The sequence below is a fragment of the Rhamphochromis sp. 'chilingali' genome (genome assembly GCF_963969265.1).
Source record: "Rhamphochromis sp. 'chilingali' genome assembly, chromosome: 13".
Taxonomy (NCBI): domain Eukaryota; kingdom Metazoa; phylum Chordata; class Actinopteri; order Cichliformes; family Cichlidae; genus Rhamphochromis; species Rhamphochromis sp. 'chilingali'.
This window is the reverse complement of record NC_137940.1, coordinates 23,766,438-23,792,141: the sequence shown is the minus strand read 5'-3', so window position 1 is coordinate 23,792,141 and position 25,704 is coordinate 23,766,438. Positions and strand designations below refer to the sequence as shown.

General features: G+C 42.4%; 1 protein-coding gene across 2 annotated transcripts in view; it reads left to right on the top strand.

Moving 5' to 3' along the window:
- ppp2r2ba (protein phosphatase 2, regulatory subunit B, beta a) overlaps positions 1-25,704 on the top strand; it is a 44,376-nt gene that overhangs the window by 10,894 nt on the left and 7,778 nt on the right. Inside the window, exons 1-6 of one of the 2 annotated variants that reach the window (XM_080900930.1) lie at positions 10,362-11,165; positions 19,103-19,200; positions 20,366-20,531; positions 22,410-22,522; positions 24,803-24,980; positions 25,285-25,449. In XM_080900930.1, the coding sequence (XP_080757056.1) occupies positions 11,096-11,165; positions 19,103-19,200; positions 20,366-20,531; positions 22,410-22,522; positions 24,803-24,980; positions 25,285-25,449 (790 nt within the window). In that variant the 5' untranslated portion in view covers positions 10,362-11,095. Of the gene's footprint in view, positions 1-10,361; positions 11,166-19,102; positions 19,201-20,365; positions 20,532-22,409; positions 22,523-24,802; positions 24,981-25,284; positions 25,450-25,704 lie in introns of those variants that run through there. The other variant, XM_080900929.1, reaches the window with a different exon arrangement.

Sequence of the window (25,704 nt, the reverse complement as noted above, 5' to 3'; positions counted from 1 at the left end):
TCATACCAAGCACTCGCCTCTGGCTCCAAACCAGCTTCAACCAACCATTGCCTCCAAACCCCACAACTCACCCGTTCCCCCTCTTTCTCTTTCCTTCTTTCAGGCAATTGGCTCACCCTTGATTTCACCCGTCTTCATTTTACTGAATCTCATTCACTAGCTTCCATCCTTTAGCACTCTCTGTTTTTGATTTTCCTTACCTTCGCTTTCATTTTATTTCCCCAGTTGGGCTTCTTTTTCTTGCAGCCTTCCGGTAGTACACAGGGGTGTGGGACAGACCCAGGGCCTCCAGGTTTCCATAGTGATACTTTGTGTGCTGATGTCATTAGTATTGACAGTGTGCCGCTAGACCAAGCTGTCCTGGCGCACAGGGCTGTTTACTGTTTACCTCAAACTTAAGCCATTAGCTGTGAGATTAGTACGTGTGCCCCGCAGATGTGTGTGACATATTTCAGTGTGTCTGATTGCTGCTATTTTACATTAACATAGCACTTGAGTGGAAAAGCAACAGTTTGAACATGTAACATGTGATTGTCTGAGCGTACTGGTTTTCACTGTAAGCAGCAGGGTCAGGTTCCAGGAGCTAGATTTGCCAGGAAGAACCTCCGCATGGAGGAAATGGCTGTTTCACAAAGAAACATCCTATCTGTCTGCCTCCTTGCTGTGTGATTACTGAAGCATGTCTGTAAGGCAAAACTCCCAGCCCGACTCCCCGCCTCGTTTCACATTCTCTCGGCGGTTTCACTCACTCGTTTGTCAGAGGAGATGGAGGTCCTCTTAGCGCCACTGCCCTTAAAAATCCGTATGAATGTGTTTATCTGCATACTTGTGCAGCCAAGTGTATGGCCTCTAACATCTGTGGTGAACACTCAGAAATCACAGATCACAGGGCCGCTTCCACACGTCGACCTCTCGCAGCTAGTTCAGCTCAAAGCTCTCCTCCAGGCCCTCAGCTGGCAGCTTGTGCCCTCTGTGTCACCAGAGTAATTAGCTATGCTTTGTTTCTGAGGCCAGGGGTGAGCAAATTATGGATTCCATATTGATGCTGTCACATCACATGCAGGGAGAGCAGTACACATGCATACATGCACGAACCTGGCATGACCATGAAAAATGTGTAATCTTATACTCACATGTACTTCTTTTAATTCTTTGTACATGATGATACAGTATATGACAACTGTTCCTACTGACATGTGACCCACATCTTATACACACACACACACACACACACACACACACACACACACACGCACACACACATTTAATTTATGTATAATTCATATCACATGGCAGTAGGGTGACCAGATCCCAACAAACTAAAACTAAATCTGAAGCAAAGAGTGTGTTTGTCTGAGACACTAAAGCTGAAAGTGAGTCCACATTGTGTATTCTCCATTTGTGAAATTGAAAAATAACACAGTCACCTTCCACCAGCTTCAAGTCCTAAGCAAATTCCCAGTGTTTGTTGTGGCTGGTCCATCAAATTGTGGCCAAATCAGTGTACCTGGTGACTTTTTGAGGGTGGCCTTGGAAGCAAGTAGACTTTAGAAAAGTTCCTGTCCCTAGGGTTGAGTCCATAAAAATTATGGGACATTTTCTCAATGTGGAACAAAGAATGAGAAGTTAAAATGCTGATACGCCTGATCAAAGTATATATATCTATATCTATAGATAGATAGATATGAGGGGTGCAACGATACACAAAATTCACGGTTCGGTTCGATACTTTGGTGTCACGGTTCGATATTTTTTCGATACAAAAAAAATGTTCATGCCTTTTTAATTTGTCATTTATTAAAATTATAAATATATATTTTAACTCAAAAGTACAGTTTTTAAATTTAATGTTGCTGAAAGAAAAAAGTAAGAAAAAAAATATATATATCTCAGGGCTCGCAAAATTTCAAAATCCCTGGTAGCCCTTCGGGCAGGGACTCTTCAGTTTTTGGTAGCCCAAAATAAATTTCAGTAGCCCGAATAAAAAAGAGAGCAATTTTTTGATTGATGTTTTGTTTCCTGTTTTGTTTCCTTTACAATATTATACATTAAAGTATAATACTCACTTGCTCATCATATCTTGAGGCTTTATAACACAGCCTCACAAACCAAAGAGAGATTCATTAATGGCTACAGCCATCTTTTATATGCAATCTATATTTTATCAGAGAAAACTACTATTAACGTCTGCTGTCCTGGCAACAATTGCATCTCAAATCGTCATGAATCTATTAAAAAAAATCCACAAACTTTCTTGGGATTCAAGGATAAAATGATTAGATTTCAGTTTTAACCTCACAAAGCAAGTTCTTAGGAAATAACTCAAGAATCAGTGTGCTGGAAATAATAAACACATTTTTCAGAGAATTATGAATTGATGACAAGTTATATATTGAAAGAGTCAACGGTGAATTTCACTTTTATCTTAATTTGGCTTACTATATTTGACTGTTAATATATTTTATTTGTGTGTGTGTTTAATTAATTTGGTTCATTCACAGTAGAACAATAAAAAGGACACCTGTTTGTTTAATCATTTATAAATAACTGTTAATGCCCGCTTCAATGTCTGAACTGTGTTATGACCCATTATACTGGAACATTCACAAAAGTACTTGTTAAAATGACATCCATTACATTATATGTTTATGACATTTTTCTTTTTCGTGCTAATATTGGTATATTTCTCTGAATTCTAATATGGTTAAGGTCTGCTTTTTGTTATCTTTGACTAATTTATTCTACAAAATATATTCAAAACAAGGGATGCACTATAAAATTTAGTGTTTGAAAAAATGCATTTGCCTGCCAGCTGGTTACAAAATCAATAGCAAGATGGTTTTTTGTATTGTTTTGATTATTATTTATGCCTTTTTGCACCAGATAGACAAGTGTCAAATAAATAAAGTAATTACATCTTTGAATGTTGAACACAAATTCACCCCTCCCCCCTCCCACACACACACACATACAATCAATGTGCCACGACTTTCAACCAGTCAATAGGTCTCTTCCAGTGAATGACCTTCTCTAAGCTTAGCATCACATGGAGACACTTTAGTAAATGAATAGTGAATACAAAAGGGCGAATAAGATGGGTGCATCACTGCTCAACAATGCACATGCACATCCTGCTTTTCTGGTCTTAACAAAGACAGGACCCAGCCTCATTTATCTTTAACAATGTAGGCACACTTATGTCCAAAAAAATCAATAAATATGTGAATGTAATAGTAAACAAACCCAAATTACACAGATGCATAACTGTGGTACTGTAAACTGTACAGGCTGACAAACAGCTTTTAGGGATCATGGCCGGAGTTAAAATAAGCTAAATCAATCTTAAATCGTTGCCTAGGTTCAAGCATGTAATATTAATTTTTTACCAGTTGGTGGTGCTATAAGATTATCTCCTTTAATACTGGAGCCTCGAGCACATGACATGCTGTCATTGTATGTTTAATCTTATTTTGTATACATTTGTGGATGCTGTGATGGGTGGATATAGTTTGTTGTTGTTTTTTATTAGATCTGTAATGCATATGAAAGATTTAGAATGATTTTAATATTTTATTTTATTATCCAAGTCTCATTTCACATCAACAGAGAAAGTGTTTTTGACAGCCAGCCAGCACGATAAGCAGACAGATGGACGGACCACTTTTGCCAGAAAGTCTCCTCACATCATGCTACATCAAAAATGGCAAATCCCTGCAGCTACGTTGCAACATAGATCCCACTCATAACAAATCAATAAATTAAATAACAAAGCAAAGCCCTGTTTAAATGAGAAAAAGGCTGTTTGAGCTTATTGACACCTACCTATTAGAGTGGCAAATGGCAAGAATTTACCATCACAGTGGTAGGGCCTGATCCCATCTTAAGCTCATCTTTAGGTGTGCGTGTCGGTTTCGGGGGTGGGTGGGTGGGTGGTTGGCGACTCTACTTGATAGAAAAGTGTGGATGGACAGCTTGCTACCCTGTGGGCACCACAACTACAGTCTATCTGTGATCCACGCTGGCAGCTGCTCTGCCAAATGGGATTTTCCTGGAGATTACAGCCTCTAAGTGTGACATGCTTGCATGTGTTTGTCTTTGTTGTTGACGGAGTGCGTGTGTGTGGACTATTGTAATAAAGCAATGTGCATTTGCGTGTGAGAGCTTGAGTCTGTGTGTGTGTGGGTGGGGGAGTCTTGAACCGAGGTGCACAGAGAACATGTTCTGTTGTCACATGGGGCTGGTTGAAACATGACTGAATGGCTGCAGGGAACCCTCTCTGGCAAGCTGTAGCAAAAAAAAAAAGAAGAAAAGAATGTTCAGATGTGGGGTCAGGCTATTTCCACACTGCTGCTTTTCTTGTTAGTAACAGGAGTTCTTCTTGAATAGACACTCCCTGTCCAACAAGCGTGATTACCTACATGCTGGCACATAACAGTGCTTCAGCATGGTACTACAGCACACACAGTAGGCATGTACATTACAACAGCGTATAATTGTGTGAAAGCTGGAAAAGAATTCCATTTACAGAAAAGAGTTTCTTTGTTTTGTTATTCTTAGTTTTTGATTGTTAGTTTGATACAGAGAAAATATTTGAAGACACAAAAGGCTGTGAAAACTCGTGATAGTCATTTTTTATTATACTGACTAGTTAATTCATATTAGAAGCAGCTCCTGAACTAACTCCACTAGCTTTTCTCTCTGATTTGTTCAAATGAAAGCCGAGCTATACGACATCTGAGAAACATTTTATAGAAATTGTATTTCCCCTTTAGGCCTTTTTCACTTTCTGCTAGCTTCAGCACAGTGCAGAGCTGTCCACGGTTCTGAACATAAGCTGCGCATTGATCCCTACTTGTGTATGGGTAGGTGGCTTTGTAGGCACTCACTAACCTGCTTAACCTACTTTCTACCAGTCGGTCTTTCATGCGTCCACACATAGAGGAAAGTCCTGTAGGTTAAATATAGCATACTTGACAACACACTGTGTTTGTCCAGTCTTTCAGGGCCGCACAGACAGACTTTGTTTTTGCTGTTTTCTCCCAATAAAGCGCTGATCATTTTCACTAATGAAAGCCAGCTTTCCTCCGAACATGAGCCCTCTGTGTTCTTCCCATTAACCCAACTAGTACAAAATGTGTTGGGACGTGCTTGAGCCTTTATAGAGATGAATATAACCAAAATAATGACATTTTAAGATCTTAATTGTCCAATTATGTGGACAGCTGTTGTGTTGCATTGCAATGCCAGTTCAATTGCAGTTACCTAGCAACCGTAGCAGCGCAATGCAATGATTTTCTGTTAAGTGGCACCATTTCCTCTCAGCAAGACTAGACTGTGTAGTCAGAAAACAAATCAAAATGTGTAGCAGCGTTGTAGGATTCTTCACCTGTCGGCCAATTTGTATGTTGCTTTATTGCTCGTAACATTTTAACACAACAAAGGCTATTATAAGTGTGTATATGTGTGTATTTTGTGATTAGGGTACCTGCTTTATATAGATGCCAATGTGGGTCATGCATCCATGCCTCTGTTCTTGAGGTGTGTACATGCAAACACAATCATTTCGCTTGATTAATGTTCAACCAAAATGCTACGTCCTGCGCTAATCATTGTACATGCATTCTTTTCAATTAATTTATTATCAAGGGAGGCAGAGAGAGAGCGAAGGAGGGAGAGATAGAGAGCTAAAGGGGGGGAGGTTGGGGGAGGGGACTAGAGAGTCAGGGGGAAACAGAAAATCCAGTCCTGCTGGTCTGAAGTCTCGGAGCAATGGAGCATTAGTCTCATCCTGATGTAATTGGAATGACACCAAGAGTAAAGCCTACTGATTTAGGGACAGCCTCTAGGCTTGATTTAATGCCCTCAACCAAAACTATACATCCATCTTTTTATCTTTCTCCCCTTCCTTCTTCCAGGCCCTGAGTTCTCCTCTGTTATCCCTCCCCCACCCTGACTCAATTCATTTGCCGACTACATGTATCTCCATCTGTAGTCTATTAACAGAAGAGTAGCAGCATTTTATATTACTTAAAGCCAGGAGGTTATAAACTCCCACTAGAGACTGTATTTTCCAGCTTTTTACCTTTTCTTTCTGGCATTTATGTGCTTGAATGACAGTGTTTTAGTTTCACAGAGGTTACATTTAAAAACCGTATAAATATTTCCGTAGTAGACCGCAAAGAAAGGGCAGAATGAGAGAGCGTATCCAGGCCAGGTACTTGTTCCTTGGGGTTTGCTGCTACTCAGTCCCCTGACAGATGGACTGCCAGGCCAATCCTATTACCCCCGTGTGTTTAGCTGCTCTTAATGCCAGGGTGGGTTGCATGGCTAATGGCAGGCAATGAATGTTTGGAGAGGGAATTTAATGCCATTGAATGATTATCATCCTGATTTGTTGGGTAACACAGAAAAAATCTAAAACCGGTGAACAGACATTAAAAATTATGACCATAACAACTGTGTAGCTCAGCATGTTGTGCTCTGATACAGCTTGTCCCACTGAGGCATGTCATACGAAATCAGCTCAACTACTAAATAGGCTTTACTGTATATGTTTTGAATTACAGCTTTACCTTTCTACCTTAAAGAGGAAGAAAATGGCCTTTTTTAGTGTTTTTAATGTATTTTGTTTTATTTTGCATTTTGTGCTTTCAAACCTCTGGACTATTATAATATAATAATACAGTCCTTTCTTATGTTCAGTTAAAGCATCCTGGTCAAATGATGGCAGTTTTTAGGAACAGCTGTTTTGTGAGAATACCTGCTTCATAATTCTACAATAAATCTTGAAACAAAGTAGGTCAAACATTGCCTAGGGTTAAATCTTAATTCTGTAACCACAGCTTTCCTGAGTAAAATAATCCATAGTTTTCAATTTGCATGATTGTATGACTTCAGGCAGTTTAGATTTGCTTTCCATCACAGATTTTGTTGTGCTGTTCAAGGGACGGCAGCTATTCATTTAAAATATCTGAATGTATTAAAGCATTGTGGGTAGTGCTGTAAATCAATTAGCAATTATGGCAATATTGGATTTGAAGCTGCAGCAGCGAGCAGTTTTAGGCAGCCTCAGTCGGTCAGTCCACCACTTGTTCCAAGTGTCAAATAAATTGTCAAGAAATTTTGAACATGTCATGCTGTGAAATCTTTTATAGATATTATTATTGCTCAGCAGCTCAATCTTAATGCTCCGTTCATCATTAATCAAATGTCACGTGAACATGTTTCTTCATATTTGAATGAGTGCCCTGGTCATGTTGCATCCAGTTAAATGAACAGGTAAGACTATAACATTTGTGTTCTGCCTTCTGACATGGGCATGTTTCAGTCAAGCTGTGATGAACATGAACATAAAATGAATGATAGAAATTACTTGTGTGGAAAAAAAGCTGACTTTTAGTCTTACTCTGCCAGCACATCAGAGTTTTGACATCTGATGAAATATATGATAAACCAGCTCGATGGCCCGGGGCACAGTTTTTTGCGTCTTCATTTATGTTTCCAAATGGCGTGTCCCTATGACTGATCATCTCTTGACATTTCCCTCTGTGAAACCACGAGGTTCTCTGTTGAAACGCCTCCAACAGCTACTCAATGATATTCCATGAAATGTGGCACAGATGTTGTTTTTCCCCTCTGGAATAATTGTAATAACTTTAGTTACCTCTTCCTTTTGCACCATCAATTGAAAATGTCATGTTTATAGGAAATTTGATTTATGAATCACAAACCCTGCAAAACATTCCAGTCTCGTGTATACTGGTAGTTGAAGAACGATAGCATGTCAGTACATTGAAATAAATAGTGAACATGCTAAAAAGCATCACTAGATTACTTCACTTCCAGCCACACTGGACCAACAGGTCAACAGCGGTTCTTATAAACGCCGTCTCCATGCTGCACTGACTCACCTTCAACACCTGGGGACATATGCAGGATTGTTGTTTGTAGACCTCAGCTCTGCGTTTGATATAATCATGACCAAACTGCTAAATCTAGCTATCGGTGATGACACATGCAGGTGGATCAAGGACTTAACAAATCTCTCAGAGAGATGATCGAGATTTTGTTATATAGCCGTACAATAACAAATAAAGGTATTCTAGTAGCATTGTGTCTAAGATTTGACATGACCAATTTACAATCAAGATAACTGGTGTAAAATAAATTATTGCATTTTCAGCCCAAACTATGGTTACCTTGCGTATATGCTTTGGGATTTATTTACCACAACCTCCTATTTATTGGATTAACTGATGACAATAGTCAATATCTTCGCCTATTTAAACCTGACATTATCCACCGATCAATACACTATTGACTGAAGTTCTGAGATATGAGGTAATTGCAATGAAGGTGTAGAAGTATAGGGAACTGTGCCGAACAGCTGCGGTGTTCTCAAGTATCTATATGTAAAAGCGTATGCATGCGTTTTTTTGGTATGCAGACAGCGTCTTTGCCTCCTGTAGCCCTTCACCGGAATCCCCGGGTCAAGCAATTACAACACATCAAGGAAAGCAATTGGCCATGACTAAAATATCATTGCCACGTGATTGTGTCCCTATGTTTGGTGCTGCTGGAGTCTAATTTAACCCACTTTGTCCACACGATCGAGGAGAATTGAGGACACGCTCTCCAATTCTGGCCGCCCCCCAGAGCATTTCCTACAAGTCTGACACGCAGCAGCTGGGCTGTAGACGCTCAGTCGCTAGTGTCTTACCCAGTGGAGTGGGAGATGGGGTGTAATGAGCGAGAGAGCTGAGGTAGCGGAGGAGAACAAGTAGCTTGGTGTTCTGAGGAGGAGGACAGCATCAATTGAGCCGCGGGGTGAAGAAACTTGGGGCCTTTTGAGTGAAGGCTTTGAGAATATGAGTGTATCAACCTGTAATTACTTTCTTAGTCACATTATGAAGTGCTGGAGGGGAATGGAATGCAGGTAAGGACTTGTATGCACAGCGAATGGGACCAAGGCAGGAAGAGAGGATATTGTATAGATGTTGTAGCATTGATCCCAGGCTCTGGCTCCAAGCAGCAGTCTCCACTTATTCCTTCATTATACAGTCAAATATCTGTGCTTTAACCATGTTTCTGCCTCATAATTTCCCCCCCTCAACTCCCAACAAAATCTGACAAAACTGAACCGCTCATCCATGTGGCTTCATTCTATAAAACCCTTTTGTCTCGCCGATTCCATTTCAGTTTATTCGGCCTGCTCAGCTGTGACTTAGCCAAAGTCTTTGTTGAAGAGGAGGGCTTTGTGTTTCTTTTGTCCCCGTATATCCTGTTTAAATATTGATAGAGGTGGGAAATGCTATTGACCACTCAGTTAAATCTAAGAGGGTCAAGGATGGCAGCATTTCTCTGCTGATTTCATTAAAGGTGTGGAGGACTGTAAATATGGAAACGTGAACTACGAGTCCTCACGGATGCTCCAGCAGCCTTCATTATCCCCCTGCATGGATAATGCCCCGTAATGTATTCTGATGGAGATGGAGTTTGGAGGTTGATGGGGTGTAAAACAGCATGTGTAGGAGGCCCCTGTCTTTTTTGCTATGTGCAGCATGCCTCCCTCACAGCCAGATCCCCATTAGTAGAGGAGAAGAGGATTGGATGTGCAAATGGTCCTGTGGATTAGAGAGCTAATGCATTTAGTAGAGGGGGCTCCACAATCTCTGCTGATGCTATGTGCGCTGAGGCTTGTGCAGGGGAGATACCCAGTCCCTTTGTGGTACCAAAGAGATTTAGCGTAAAGTGAGTAGATAGAGCTGAGATGCATTGCACTCTGATGCTGCACACACACACACTCATTAAAGATTATGAGTTCGTTTTGTGCGTCGTCATTAAACTCAGCAGTGAAATCAGATCTTTCCCGAAAGAGCCGCAGATGGTGACCTTACTAATCTAATTAATCAGCCTCTGGTTATTTTTTCTTATTCTTTCTAGTCACCTCTGTTCTCTAGTTTAAGTTCACCTTTCCTTCTCTCTGTCTCGGTCTTTCTGCTTTGTGACCCCTCTCTGCCTTTAATTTCTGAATCCTCTGTCATGTGTTCGGACAGAAATGTGACATGTCATGCACCTCATAACACATCCATCCAAACCTCAGTGTTGTGGCTTGAATAGCTGTTTTTAGGGTCTTAATTAGAAGAAAAGTAACACAAGCCACTGCAGTGCATAGATGCCTCTGAAGCAGAATGGAGGAATGGTAGTTTAAGAGCAACCTGCTACCAGTGACTTTACACCCACACACACACAAACCTCGGTGGTTCAAAAATCTGTGAACAGATTTTGAAGTCTTTACTAGTCCTGGTGGTGCTGCTTGTAGGTTTTTAAAGAGCCAGCCGTCAAGCAGCAGGGAGGGGCCCCTGCTGAAGCGCAGCAGCAGAGTGGGCAGCTACAGTGAAGCTCTGCGCTATCCGGCACAGTGAGTCAGCTGAGCTGCAGGGATCGCAGGCGCCGGGCCGTTTCGATCAATGAATGAATGAGAAAGAGCGAGGAGACCATGCAGAATCTGGATCCAGAAAAAGTGGAGATGCATCGCTGTAGGCTATGACATGGAAATGCGGAGGTGATCGGAGCAAGCTTGTTGACGCATAATCCCGCCCGCCCCGCTGGCACTGGGAGGGGAAAATCTCGCCTGCCTAAACTCCAGTCCTCCAGAACAGATTTACGGAGTGCGCCCATGCTGCTGCTGCTACTTCAGGTTCAACCTTCAAGAACACGTTTATTGAAATCATCATCAGCTCTAAGCTGCAGGTTTTCCGTGCTGACATTTTTGGGAGATACGCGTTTGAAGAGTTCCCTGAGGCAGACGCACCTATGACGCGCTGCAATAATTAGGCTATTAAATCCACTGTTGGAGTCGACACTGTCACTGCGTTGCGGACGGTCGGTCTGTTGGATGCCACCCGAGGTGTGGACAGGACCTGCCCCGTGCACCGTCGTCATCACAGGTATTTGATCGCGATTGTGTTGATTACACCGGAGATCTGGAGCCATGACAGGCCCCCCGCTGGTCCCACAGCCCGCCTGCTGACGGTACCGGGCAGGATGGGAGCAGGTCTGCCGCTTTCAGGATTTCGAATCAGCCGATTTTTCAATGGAGGAGGAGAGTGACACCCGGAAAATCAACAACAGCTTCCTTCGCGACCACAACTATGCAACCGAAGGTATTTTGATGTTGAAAAGAAACACAGTTTAAAGGTGTTTGACAGTAAATAACCTGCGGCTGTAGCTAAAGGGATGCTAATATCACAGCAAGAAATTGGTCAATCTAATTATTAAGTAGCCCGTAAATGACAGCAGGTTACACATAAGATGGCATAAATAGATGATAAAAATAAATATCCTCATGTTAGGCTATATAATGATGCTGTGCGGGGACTATTAAATGCATAAAGGTGGGATCACTTAAAGCTCGTTTAATCACCTTAGTCACAGAATAAGCTGGGGTTATTACGGGAACATTCTGGTCATTTGTGGTGAAGATCCAGTGAGAATGTAATAACTGGGCAGGATGGGGTGGTTTCCCATCACCGGTTAGCGCTATAATAAGCATCTTGATCAGAGTAATCAGGGTTTTTTTAATCTGTTTGGATTGTTCCTTGTAGAGGCACCAGTACAGAATGTTTTATTCCCTAGTTTCTGAGTTTAAAGAGAATGTGTGAAGTAGTGGGAAAAAATGTATTTTTTTTCCTTCTGTGTGCACTTGTTGAAAAAAAAAAAAAAAAAGGAGCAGGCAAGGTGCCCTAATTCAAGGAGACAACACAATGAAATATGGATCCATCTCTCTCTCTCTAGCACACATGCATCCACAGACACACGTTTTCACTGTATGCAATGCACATAACCTTTTTTTCCCACCCTGCAGCTACAAATGTTGCTCTGTTCCATGCATGTGTTTCTCCTCATTTACCACAGACATCAGCCTTTTGAGTTCCAACCTGTTAAAAGTGATGTTTAATACTTCCCTTATGTTCTGCCAATTAGCTCCAGCTTTTCTCTATGAGCTCCTTGGATCGCTAATGAACATAAAACACTGATTTATAGGTGAAAATGGTGGTTGATCTCATTATGCAATTATGCAGATTGCTCATAGACATTATCTGCTGCACTGATAGCATTGAGATTACAAAAACATTGAGGTCTGATGGCTTTTTGTTTTAAAATTATTGCAGTACAATCAAACTTCATAGAGGCTAAATGCCCTTCTGTACTGTATTTGTTGTAAATGCCAAGGGCCACATATGAATAACTTTATATTTTTAACCACAGATTAAGCTCAATTTTCAATTCCTTAATAAGTGGACATCTCCCATCTTCAGCTTAATTGTCCTATTCTGTTGAGTGGTTTTTATTGTTCAGTTTGATGCAGTGTTTCAGTGGAAGGCTTGCCAATTGTATAAATAGTTACTGCAGAACTGGGAAATCCTTTAGTTTTTTTCACACCAGACACATTTTGCCACCCACTTACCATAAGATTGGGTGAGGAACAAAATCAGTGAAAAGAGGAATGTAATTTCAAATATTATGGAGCTCCACATGGGATAAGATATTTATGGACACACTCTACACAATTGAACAGGATGGATGTTGTTGGAGGTTATGAGTGGCTGCAGGGTGGGTCAGAGCCACCACAGAGCTTCTGTGGGGCTCAGGTTACAGATGCCATTGCAGGCTGGAGGAGAAACAAAGTCAGGGCTCAAAAGACATACGTATGTTCTCATTCTTGCACGCTTTTGTGCCGTTTCCCCTCGTCCCTTTTCCTTCCTTTTCTTCATTCAAATGGAGAGCACCATTATTTGCCTAGGGCTTAGATGATTCTCTTTCACAACTAAACTCACTGCCACCGGTTCGCAGCGAGTGCGCGAGAGGGTGCGATGAATATCTTTGTTTGATGTGTGCGCTGAGATTTAAAAACGGCAGGGAATCTTCATCTCCCTGTCGCTCCTTCTCTGTCTCTCCCACTCTTCCATCTACCATCTCATTCATTCAGCACGAGGACTGTCAAATATGTCCTCCCAAAGCAAAGGACCATCCAGTCTGAAGCCCATCTGTGCTTTTCAGATGTCTGCTTTTGTTATGTTTTATTGCTGTAATTTATGACTGATCATCACACTTCATATATCATGAATTACTGTGTGTGTGTGTGTGTGTGTGTGTGTGTGTGTGTGTGTGTGTGTGTGTGTGTGTGTGTGTGTGTGTGTGTGTCCTTTCAACCTCTAAATCCTTGTCACCCTTAAGTGCTATAAAGTCAGTCTTCTACCCATCTCTATGAATTCCCCAAACTGCACATTTTTTATCAGACCCAGTATGTGCAGACCACACACACGCACACACACACTTTCTCTTTCTCTCTCTCACTCTCACACACACGTTATCTCTCTCTCACACACACACACTCACACACACACTTTCTCTCTCTCTCTCACACAAAATCCGTATGAATGTGTTTATCTGCATACTTGTGCAGCCAAGTGTATGGCCTCTAACATCTGTGGTGAACACTCAGAAATCACAGATCACAGGGCCGCTTCCACACGTCGACCTCTCGCAGCTAGTTCAGCTCAAAGCTCTCCTCCAGGCCCTCAGCTGGCAGCTTGTGCCCTCTGTGTCACCAGAGTAATTAGCTATGCTTTGTTTCTGAGGCCAGGGGTGAGCAAATTATGGATTCCATATTGATGCTGTCACATCACATGCAGTACACATGCATACATGCACGAACCTGGCATGACCATGAAAAATGTGTAATCTTATACTCACATGTACTTCTTTTAATTCTTTGTACATGATGATACAGTATATGATAACTGTTCCTACTGACATGTGACCCACATCTTATACACACACACACACACACACACACACACACACACACACACACACACACACACACACACACACACACACACAATGGTTCTGATGAGCAGCAGTGAGTTGGTTGGGTTTCCCCTCAGGCAATCCTTGTCCACAAAAGCAGGATACTCTAATGATGTCACTCAAGCTGACCTTTGTCTTGCACCAATCCCACCCCTCAGTGCTTGGTGGGTCTGTGGGTGGTTACACTGACTCTGTTGAACACGCTGTAGTCATTCGTAGTCAGGCATGAAATTTCAAAGTCTCCTCAATTTTAAAGTGAAGTTTCCAGAGTCATCATTATTATCTAGAGGGGAGAAAATTGTATTACACTCTGATTTGCATTCGGCAACCGCCTGCAGATGACACGTTGCTAATGGTGACAGAATGGATGATTTCTCACCGTGGCTGTGTATACGCGTGTTGAGTCAGTGGACTGTGGTGCTCCTACAACAGTTCATTTTCAGCCACCTCCTCCTTGGATGTTGTGATAATGGATGAAATAGCACCACATTGGGTTTAAAAATGCAAATAGCTTTCTGGCTGTGAGGCAGGACCTAACATAACGCCTGCTTTAGTATTGATTTCTGGTCCTTTACAATTTTGTTAGTGGAACAATGACTTAAAGAACAACTGGTCGGATATGTAATCCCTTCCTCTTTCTCTCCCCTGCCCCCCCTCTTCTTCACATTCTACCTCTTGCTCTTTGCTTTGCTGTTATACATCTGTCTGATACAAGCTTGTGTGTGATGTGACCTCTCTAGCCCCACTGAATACTGATGCAGTCCCACTACAGAGGGCTCACAGCCTTTATTGCTGCCGCCGCTGCTGCTGAGAACAGAGCCAGAGCTCTGTCGGCTGTGCCAAGGCAAACGGCCTGGGGCCACACTTTAGGACCCCGGCATAAAAAGACTTAGCCCACCATACCCTCAGGTCCCATCCATTATTTACTATGAAGCACTCAAAACGCCTCGCCCCGCCTCGCCACATAGTGCAAGAAAGACTGTGCATGTACATGTATGGAGATGGTGCGGGGGGTAGCGGAGGCTTAATGGCAAGCTGTGAAGTTGGGGCGAGTCGCACTCCTTATTCAGCAGCTGCTTTCATCCCCTGATTAGCTTCTTATTAAGTCTGAAGCACCATGAAAATTTAATGAGAATTTATTAAAGAATACCCGTGGTGTTGCTACTGTAGGACGATGACAAAAATGTCCTATTTTTCTACTGTGATATGGCTTCCTGGTCAGTAGATGAGTTAGCACTGGAATAGACGTACTGTGTGTGAGTCATTCGGGGTGCAGCTAGCCTCAAGGCTAAGCAGTTCTTGACCTTTCTGGGATTTTATAATGGGATATATTTGTAAGTTTTGATAGCTAATTCCCGTGTCCTGTCGAGGAAGCAGCGCCACTCAGAATGCTACATGTGCTGGTGATAAGGTCACTAATAAATGTAAGGTTTTAGTCTGTACAGCAGCCATCTAATCTTTGATGGAAACAGGAAGATGAAAGGGATTTCACCAAAGCATCGCAGGCAGACAGATCGAGCGTGAGTGTCAGCTTTTGTTTTTGGTGGGGGATTATAATACTGCGCATCCTCGCTTTCCTACCATCCCCCCTGCTCTCTATTTTCAATTTCTAAAAGAATACCAAATAACAAGAATTTGAAATCACTCTTCTTGGTATTCAGCTTAGGGCCTGCAGGGGATGAATGCTGGTTCCTCTATCCCCTCTTCCTCTGCTCCATTTTTGCCTCGTGTTGTGTCTATAGTCAGATGTGTACCACGGCGATGTGTTAATGAAGTGTGAGAAGAGAAGCAGTATCACGTCTTGCCCATTTCACCCTCAACTCCCTGGAGTGTGGGGATACAAAAAAAAAATCACACATGCACACACACAAAGATACATGCACAAAAGAATCCACACACACACATGCAAGAAAAAGGAACACAAAATACACACACCCTGTCTCAGTCTCATGGGGCTGATCCTGGAGAAACCAGGTTAATTAGCTTGTTCACTCCAGATCTTACAAAGAGTCATTCTCTTCTGATGAGGAGACCTGCATTGTGCTCTGTTGCTTTATGTGAAGGTAATCGAGTTGAATAAACCCTTAATCATCTGACGGGGTACCGGACCAGTAGGTAGTGGGGTTTATTCAAAAATGTGATTGATCTCTATTGTTGGTGGTGTGAATTGAAGTTATTATCAGCTGCTTGTTCAGCACATGAATGGTCTCCATTTCCAGAGCATGTAATACTAGCGTGTGTTTATTCATTCCCTAGGAAGAATGGCACTAAAGACACATTTGTTAATTGTCATTGAGGGAACAAGACTGGCAGGTGAAAGGGAGTGTGAGAACAGACTTGAATTATCCTCCGGCTTGATCCTTTGACGCAGGCAGCTCAGCACAAGTGCTGTAATCCTTTCCCCTCTACCTCTAACAAAGCTTTTGCACAGCACCAGGTTGCTCACGTCCCTCCTTCTACCTGGAAATACTGCACACCCCTTATGCAACTTGCTTTCTATTCAGGCACACCTTTTTCAAGTCTTTGTGTCTTACACAACTCCGCAGTGCCACGAGATCAACGTCAATTTGCTTTCTTGTTGCCTTAGCTCCTGACAGGATTATGCGTTGTCTAGAGGTTAGGCAGGGCACTCTTATTTTTGGTCTCTGCCGGTGTCTGTGCCAGTGAATCTTGCTGTACAAGCTTTTATTGAGCTATTTTGTGAAACCGACTTCTCTCCCCAGACCTTTCCTTTCTCTGTGATTGCATTTAGTGGCACCTCTCTCTTTTGGGTGGTGTGCTGTGCACAGGCCTCTATAAATAAACTCAATATTCTCCCTCCCTTCCTGGTTTTCCTGTGTCTCTGGCTCTTCGTACGGGGTTTTCATTCCAGAATCGATGCATATCTATGTTTCCATCCAGCTGGTCTGATTGCCAATTCTATATTGCACAGTGAAGGGGTTATTGGGGGTCAGATTGTTGGATAGAAGCAGATAAGAACTGTGCCATGCCTGTTTTAATTCAGTCTTCCATGTAGACATCTGAGCAGCAGGCCAGCAGGCTCGTCTGAGTTATTACTGGTGATGGATGTGTGTTATCTCAAGCATCCCTCTGATGCATCAGGAAGCGCTGACCTGTCTTTGTCAGACCTGGCTGGCCACAGGATTTATAGGCTTCATCTGGTTGTGTGTGTGTGTGTGTGTGTGTGTGTGTCCATCCAAGTAAGCATTTGATCAGTCCAGTGTCTGGCTTCCCTCTAATTCAAGTCATCTTGGTCATGTAACAACTGACAACAGCAGAAATCATTTGAGACACCCTGCCCACCTGTGACAGTGCTGCGAATTTATTTTTCTATTGTCATAAAGTTTCATTTGAAGAAGATGTTTGCCATTCACAAACGCAATTACAAGTCATGTCTGGTCTGAAATCATTTGCATGAAAGAAAAAAAAACTCATTTAAGGGAGCATTCCATCACGTTAGCGTGTGTTTCAGCTCCACTGGCTCTGCCTGGTTGATCATTCAAAGAGATGATTGAAGGATGTATTCGTGTGTAAACTTGTTAAATAGCATCCATCAATTACTGTTTCCCCTCAGTGACTTAATGTGTGGATGATGATGATGAGGGAAGGGAAAAGAAGAGAGGCAGTGGGGGGGGGATGGGGAGGGGGCAGAAACAGAGAGGAGAAGGGCAAAAAAGGGCGAAACCAGCTTTGATTAAAGAATGCTGAATGCTAAGCCGATTCCATTCGATTCACATGAGTGACTTTGGCCTGGTGGTACTGGAAGACATTACTGTGTGTGTGTGTGTGTGTGTGTGTGTGTGTGTGTGTGTGTGTGTGTGTGTGTGTGTGTGAGAGAGAGAGAGAGACGGTGTACAAATGCATTTACAGAGCGCCTTTAGCATGTGTTGCTACAGTACATGCAACACCAGCATGGTGCATTGAAGGGTTCTCCCAGGCTGCAATTAGGTCAGACTTTGTCTTCTCTGTGAAAGGTCATTATTTCTTCATTCAAATATAATTAGTTTTGCCCTCCCACATCATGTCATTATCAACACGTGCTCGTAAGAATCCCTCTGGCCTCATCTGTGACTTTCTCTAACATTTAAATTAAAACTGGAGGAGGACAGAGCCAGATTCACAGTATACACACAGACAGGATGCATGGTCATTTCCACCATGCACGACAGGTTTTTGTGAAGCGATGAGTCCGTCTATGGGGACTCTATTGCAGCTCTCTCTCTCTCTCTCTCTCTCTCTCTCTCTCTCTCTCTCTCTCTCTCTCTCTCTCTCTCTCTCTCTCTCTCACTGTCTGCTGAATTACAGCTAGCATCAGCAACTAAGTCAGAGAGCTATTGACACACACATACACTCTCTCTCTCTCTCTCGCTCTCTCTGACTGCCGCTAGAGATGGAAACGGTCTCCATAGTAACATTCCCCTCTCCTGTTCAGAGCTCCACCAGCAGCAGGTCCACAGAGGGCATGGGGGGTACAAAACAACAAGCGCTCTCTCTCTTTCTCTCTGTCTAATATTATTGTCACTGTTTAAAACCGGGCTAGCCTCTGCTGTGGTTTGCGTGTGTGCGCGTGCGTGCGTGTGTGTGTGTGTGTGTGTGTGTGTGTGTGTGTGTGTGTGTGTGTGTGTGTGTGTGTGTGTGTGTGTGTGTGTGAGAGACAGACTTTATGATATGACAATTTATCCCTGGGCTGTATAATACGTAATTACAGTCACCATTAGCCTTTCCTAAATTCAGGCAGTTGTATGTCTTTGAGGAGAGGAAAACCTACCTTAAGGGTAGGTGTCCGATATTTACTTTCTGGTGAACCTGTAGCTATGCAGAGATGCTTCAAAATGTAAAATACAGGCAACTGATAACTGATGTTGCTAAAACACATTAAAGCTTTTTGAATGTGTTTTGTGATGAGCAAGAGTGCGGCGGCAGAGTCCTCTAATAAGCAGAAGTGCAATTAAATAACACAGATTGGCTCACTTCAATCAGACAAGAGTCTCAATTATCATGCAGTGACTCATCCAGTGGTTTCTCCTAACCTATATTTCCTCCAAACTGGGCTGTCTGCACCGAGGAGTCCTCTGTGGGACTGTCATGAGATTCCCCTCCCTTTTCTCCTGAAGTGTTTTCTAGAAGATCCCATTGAAAAAGTGTTTCCTTTTTTCTGTCAGATACTTGACAGGTTTGTTCACACTGACATTTTCTCCCCCTGTCTGCTCTGCTTCCTGTGTTGCAGCTGACATTATCTCAACGGTGGAGTTTAACTCATCGGGGGAGCTGTTGGCCACTGGGGATAAAGGAGGTAGAGTGGTTGTCTTCCAAAGGGAGCAGGAGGTAGGAAATGCCAACAATGCAGTGATAATTATGCTGTCCTTCAGCTGAAAAGGATTTGACAGCCTTAAAGCATTAACATTGGATTGTTTGTTTTTTTGATAACTAGCAAGCAAGAGGATGTATTTCAAAAGGACAGCTGTAAATATGCTAAAAAACAAAAAGCTTTTGTTGGACCAACATTATGAAGACATGTAACAATGTGGCACAAAAGTACTGTTGAAAGCCCCAATTCGAAAATCTAGTCTGTTCTGTTACTCAACATATAATATTCCAGAATCTATGTAAATATATCATGGACTGTATAAAAAAATGGATGTGGCCACCATGAAATCGCTCATTAATTTTTCCTGTGGTATTAACATTTTAATATTACTAAAAAAAAAGTATAGCTTCCAGGTCGGGAAATGAAGTCTTCGCGGAAGTTCCTTAAACCTATCCTGCATACTGTCTGAGGGCCACCAAATGCCAATGGCTGTGGTTGCATAAAAGACTTCTGATCCTATATTTTCCCATTTTCCTACATATGGGAAATGCTAAACACTTACCTGCTGCATTTATGGTTCATATTATGGGTCATACGGCATAAAAATTAAGTCTTTTTTTGTAAATTATTTTATCTACCCGTTAGCTCATTGGCTAACAACTGTTGTTGTTTCAGTCACAAGTTGTTAGCCAGTGAATGACCTGCCCCTCCTGGTCATATCTCATTTTTCCAAACAAGATGGTGACCCCCCCAAAACCCTTATCTCGCAGCCTCAGAACGAGATATCATTTCCATGTAACTTTTACTTTTCATCCGTGGAGGTAGGGGCTTGATGTAATTGTGTCAAACCAGAATTAGGAGAGGAGGTCCCCAAATGCAAAGCTTGACTAAAGTGTTTTATTACGTTTTGTCATTGTTCTACTATGTATTTTATTCTATTGTCAAGTGTCCTTGGGTGTCTTGAAAGGTGCTTTTAAATAAAATGCATTATTATTATTGGTAGTAAGCTTCCTAAGGGGGAATTTAAGATAAATTAAAGATAAATTACATCTTTTCCAAAATGCTAGATCTAATATTGAATCATTTACACCTGTCTTATAATCACGGGAATCTAATGAAACTTTCACCAAAAAAACCAAAGTCTACCTGTGCTTCACTTTCTTTTTTTTTCTTCCTCTGCAGAGTAAGAGTCAGCCCCAGCGTCGTGGGGAGTACAATGTTTACAGCACATTCCAGAGCCATGAGCCAGAGTTTGACTACCTGAAGAGTTTGGAGATTGAGGAGAAGATCAACAAGATCAAATGGCTTCCTCAGCAGAATGCAGCATATTTCCTGCTTTCCACCAACGGTCAGTACACCTAAGGTGCTGTAAGAGCAGCACAACTATCAGAATGGTCAAAAGAACCAATAATCTATCACTGGAGTAGGGGTGGGCGATAGAAACGATATACGATAGAAACGATATAAATTTGGCCAACGATAAAGATTTTGACTACACCGCTCTATCGTGATAGCGCATGTTGATGACGTCATCAAGCAGCGCCTGTTTTGGTCGAAAGCATCGCAGCTATTGCATTTGTCCCTAACCACCAGAATCCCTCACGTTAACTTTTATCGAATGGAAAAAAGTTGGCGTTCATTCCCCAGCTTCACTGCGCTAATGTTATGCTAACATAGCTGTGTCGCTAGCAATCACGTAGCACAACATTATATACCAGGTAGTCCTACTTCAGTAACCTTGCAAACACCAATGCTGTTTAGTTTTCTGTCTTCATTTATGTTGGAAGTGGTAGCAGAGCTGTACGTTTGAATTAGTTTCAAAAATCTCTCAGTCAGAACATGGTATATCATGTTTAGGTGGAAACTAGCGAGCTAACTTCCTGTTAACTTCTAACTCCGTTAAATTTAATAAATTCTGTTTTCATGGATGCCTGGATGTTAAACTTAATTGTTACACCTGGTAAAGCAGCATCGCTGATGATTTTATTAAAGATGAAAGAATTTAGACCGTTTTTAACTCTGTGTTCGTTTGACTTTGGGACCTGAAGAGGACGGAGTTTTGGACCCAGATTACTCCGCGAAGCTCCTCACTAGGGCAGCCGTAATGCTCTGACAATTCATCAAGCAGTGTGGCTTACCAAAGTTGTACTAAAACATTTTTTAACAGATTTCTGCACGCCAAAATCGGTTCGAGGTCAGTAAGCACAACCAGAATTCATACATAAAGCACACTCTCGATTTTTGAGAAAATTAAAGGATTTTAAGTGTGCCTTATAGTGTGGAAAATACCTTATACAGAAGAAAATAATATATCGCGATATATATCGTTACCGCACGTGCTTCAAATTATACCGCGATAGGGATTTTAGGCCATATCGCCCAGCCCTACACTGGAGTATGTTTACATGTGAGCTAGTGTTATTAGTCAGGTACTGTGCAAAATGATTCATTCGTCACTTTGCAGAATGCTCAGATTTGCAGTTGATGTAAAAGGAGGTGTGATGAATATCACTTGACAGTGTCTTTTTGACTTTTTGGGAGAACACAGTGTTGCTTGTTTTGCTTGGGTGAGCAAGTGTCACCTGCAGAAGAGTTTCAGATTAAGGGCTTCATGCATGGCTGTCACAGCAGGGCCACATATTAAGGCATGTGCCACCACACACGCCGTACATGTACGAGAGCCACAGCAGACAAGTACACACATCAGCTGAGAGACGTCTTGCAGATTGTGGGCTTCACGCATGGCTGCTACAGACGTGTTTGCGGTGGCTGGAGCAGATGGTGGAGAGTCCTGTGGCGATGGCCTCGCTGCTCTGACACCGGCATCGCAGCGGAAATTAAGAGGGGAGAGGAAAAAAAAAAAAAGCAGACAACCTGACTGCGGCTGCCATCCACTTCAGTAGACCGAGAAGATGAGATGTAACCGATGTTTATATGATGCAAAAATTGAAAAGCAACCCAGATGGCTTTTCCAGGGTGTGGGAGGGGAGGGGCGAGGGTATAAACAGCAGCAGGGAAATTAAGTCAACTTGTAGATTGATATCGGTGACATCAGAATCTACGCAGGAGTCGCCATTCATCATCCTTGCTGGCTTCTGCCCAGCTACTTGCCAGATTGTATCCCCAGCCCCCCGCATCCATCTTGTATCTGAGATTCACTCTGCTGAGCCGTGATCTAACTGTATTTTGTGTATGTCTGTGCGCCTGTGTGACGTGTCCACCTCAGACAAGACAGTGAAGCTGTGGAAGATCAGTGAGAGGGATAAGCGCCCTGAAGGCTACAACCTGAAGGATGAGGACGGACGGATCCGAGACCCATCCACCATCACCACTCTACGGGTATGTGAAACTGTTGAATGTCACAACACCCATGATGTCACATACACTGCGGTGAAAATAGGCTGCGACTAGATTACACTCACTTTATTAGACAGTGCACAACATTTGAGTGGAATGAAAACATTGCATCGATGGCACTACTTTGAATTAGTCCACAATGAAATGGACTGCAATTTATGGACGTGAAAATTAGAGTCAGTGATGGCAGAGTTTTTATTCTCTGTCACTAAAAACCACAGATTTTCTATTTGAGGGGAGGCTGGATGACCCAACGAGACTGCGATAAATCTGACAAAAATGAAATATTTGAAGCCATGCATCAGTGGTCCGGGTGGCTTAAGACTGAAAAAACTACTATAGAAAAAAGTAAAACATGACAACTTACTGCCACTATATCCATAAATAACAAAAATGAAGAATATTTGTGCTCTGTGGAGGCTGAGATAGGCTCCAGCGCCCCCCATGACCCAGATAACAGATAGAGGGTAGATGGATGGAGAACTATTTATTTATGCATGGATATCAGAAATATTTAAGAATATTTGTGGTGCTCAGTTTAAAAATGAAATTAAAAGCATCACCTAGCAGTAGCATCTTTCATTTAACCTTTTGGTAGATTCCTGTTTTACAGATCCCACAACTGCTGCTTGTAACCCAGGCTCACGTATTTTGAATGAACCAGCGTTTCTGGAAAGACCTGCACATGGAATCCAAGCAAGCAGAGTTCAGATAAGCTGATTAAGTCAAAATTTAGCATTCAGCCTTTTATGCTATGATAGCCTTTAATCCAGCATAAACTTCTTAGTGACATATGCTGCACGCCTGTGTGTGTCACAGTTGTTTTTTCATTTGTGATCAGTTTCAGTCCCGATAAATGAGAGTCTGACACCAACAAAGCAACCTGCTATCTTTGGACTCTTTTGAACTTCTGGCAGAAGAAATTGAGAATGAGCGATCAATATGTGCGCTGAGATGAACACCGTGAAGGGATCATCCTCTCTCTCTCTCTCGTTTTTATCACTCCGCTACCTATTTAATTTTCACACAAAAGAGGGCACACACAGACACACAGGACTGTGTCTGTGTGTGTCTGCCATTGCAGATTAGTGCTGTGTTCAGCGTGTCTGTCCCTCTTTGTCTGGCTGGCCAGGGGATCATAGCAACCTGGAGGACAGGCCGGGACTGTGGCAATCCTGTTTAGAGGCTGTGAAATCTCAGCAGGGGGAGAAAGCAGAGGAGGAGAGGGAGGAATTCACTAATATTCATCCTAGAATTCATACAATGATTTAAAGTTTATCATTCAGTATCTCATAAAGACATATATAAAACATTATAACCTACTGATTTACTTTGAAGTATTATTTTTAAGGCAGAAATGTATAAATATATTATGTTACAAAGACAATCAGATCACAGCGAATCTGCAAGGGGCAAGCTGAACGGCACAACTGTCAGTGTTCGGGGGTTATGGGTTAATATGTTCTGTGTCTCTCTGGACAGCCAGTGAAAGACATGGAAATAAAGTGACATCCACGGAGATACAGCAGCCTGCTGGGCTGCCATGTCTCTGTCAGTGCCAGCAACGGACGAGAGAAAAAGGGAAGAAGCAGCCGATTTGTTCTCCTCGCTCCCTCCCCTCTCTTCTCTTTGTCTGGGTTTTATCTGGCCAACGGGGGGCTGCATGCAGACTGGTACTGGGCTTCTTTGAAGCCCGAGCAGCAATGTGCAACTCTGGGTTCTTGTGTGTCTGCGTGTGTGTCTGTGCAAGCTTGTCTTAATTCTGCAGAGTTCAGTTATCATTCCTCAGCAGGGCCTGCCGATGCCCTCGGGCCATGTCTTTTTTTCCACCTCCTTCGATTTCTCTCCATTTTCTCTTTCTCCATGACACACACACACAAACAAGAAAGCAGGAGTGACTTGGAGAAAGAGAAGGAGGCGTGATTACTGGGTAGCTGTGTAGCAGAGAGATATTTGCGGTCTGATTGAACCAACTCATCAAGCAGCCCTTGAGCTTCTGTGTCATTAAGATTTGCGGAGTAAATGTCAAATAAATCCCCGGAGTCATCCGATTGTGCCTCACACACAGACACACACAAAACTGCCCAAATGGTCCTCACTAAAATATCTGGACAATCACACACACCGACACAAGTATAGACACAGATACACTCACAGAAGGCCAGCCTAGTAATTACTACCCTCAAAAACCTCAAGCTGATTTTTCTATTCTTGCATATTTGTCTGCATTACTTTACATTTTCCCTTAAATGTTCACTCCAGGTGCCGGTGCTTCAACCTATGGATTTGATGGTCGAGGCTACAGCCAGACGGGTGTTCAGCAACGCCCATACCTACCACATCAACTCCATCTCTGTCAACTCCGACCTTCAGACCTTCATCTCCACCGATGACCTTCGGATAAACCTGTGGAACCTGGAGATCACCGACCGCAGCTTCAGTATCCTCTTGTTCTGTTCTGTTTTTTTTTTTTTTTTTTCCTATGATTATCATTGTTTTCATTTTTAAAAAAGACAAAAAAGAGAAGAAAAAAACACTCAAAATCACACTTAATTCTTTTTAATTAATAATGATAGGGTGATAAATAGATTTGAGGTTCTAAAAAAATCATTGTTAGTAACAGTTTGTACATAAAATATGTATTTTTTTCCAGGGCTGCATTTCAGTAGTGGCACAATTTTTCATTTTACTCTGTGGGTTACATGTCCACTGTAGTCTTCTGTTCCTTAGCGGTTCTCTCTCAGACATTGTGGACATCAAACCAGCCAACATGGAGGAGCTGACGGAAGTAATCACCTCTGCAGAGTTCCACCCGCAGGAGTGTAACACCTTTGCCTACAGTAGCAGCAAAGGTTCAATACGCCTCTGTGACATGAGACAAGCCGCACTCTGCGACAAGCACTGCAAATGTGAGTACCAGAGCATCATGGGAGCAGATTTAATAAGTGTCTTAGTGTTCAGGTAGACCTACCAGAAACGTGGCTGTTTTTATCTAGCCACAATTCTTTAAAGGTTCACTGAAATACTGAACACCTTTGTTCTATTGTATTAATTTATTCCTTTAAGGCAGACAAAATTTAGATACTGGAGAACTGCAAAATTCACGGGACGCAAAACCGCAAAAATCAACAATTTCCATCGATGCCTTTATTGCCATTGAGGTG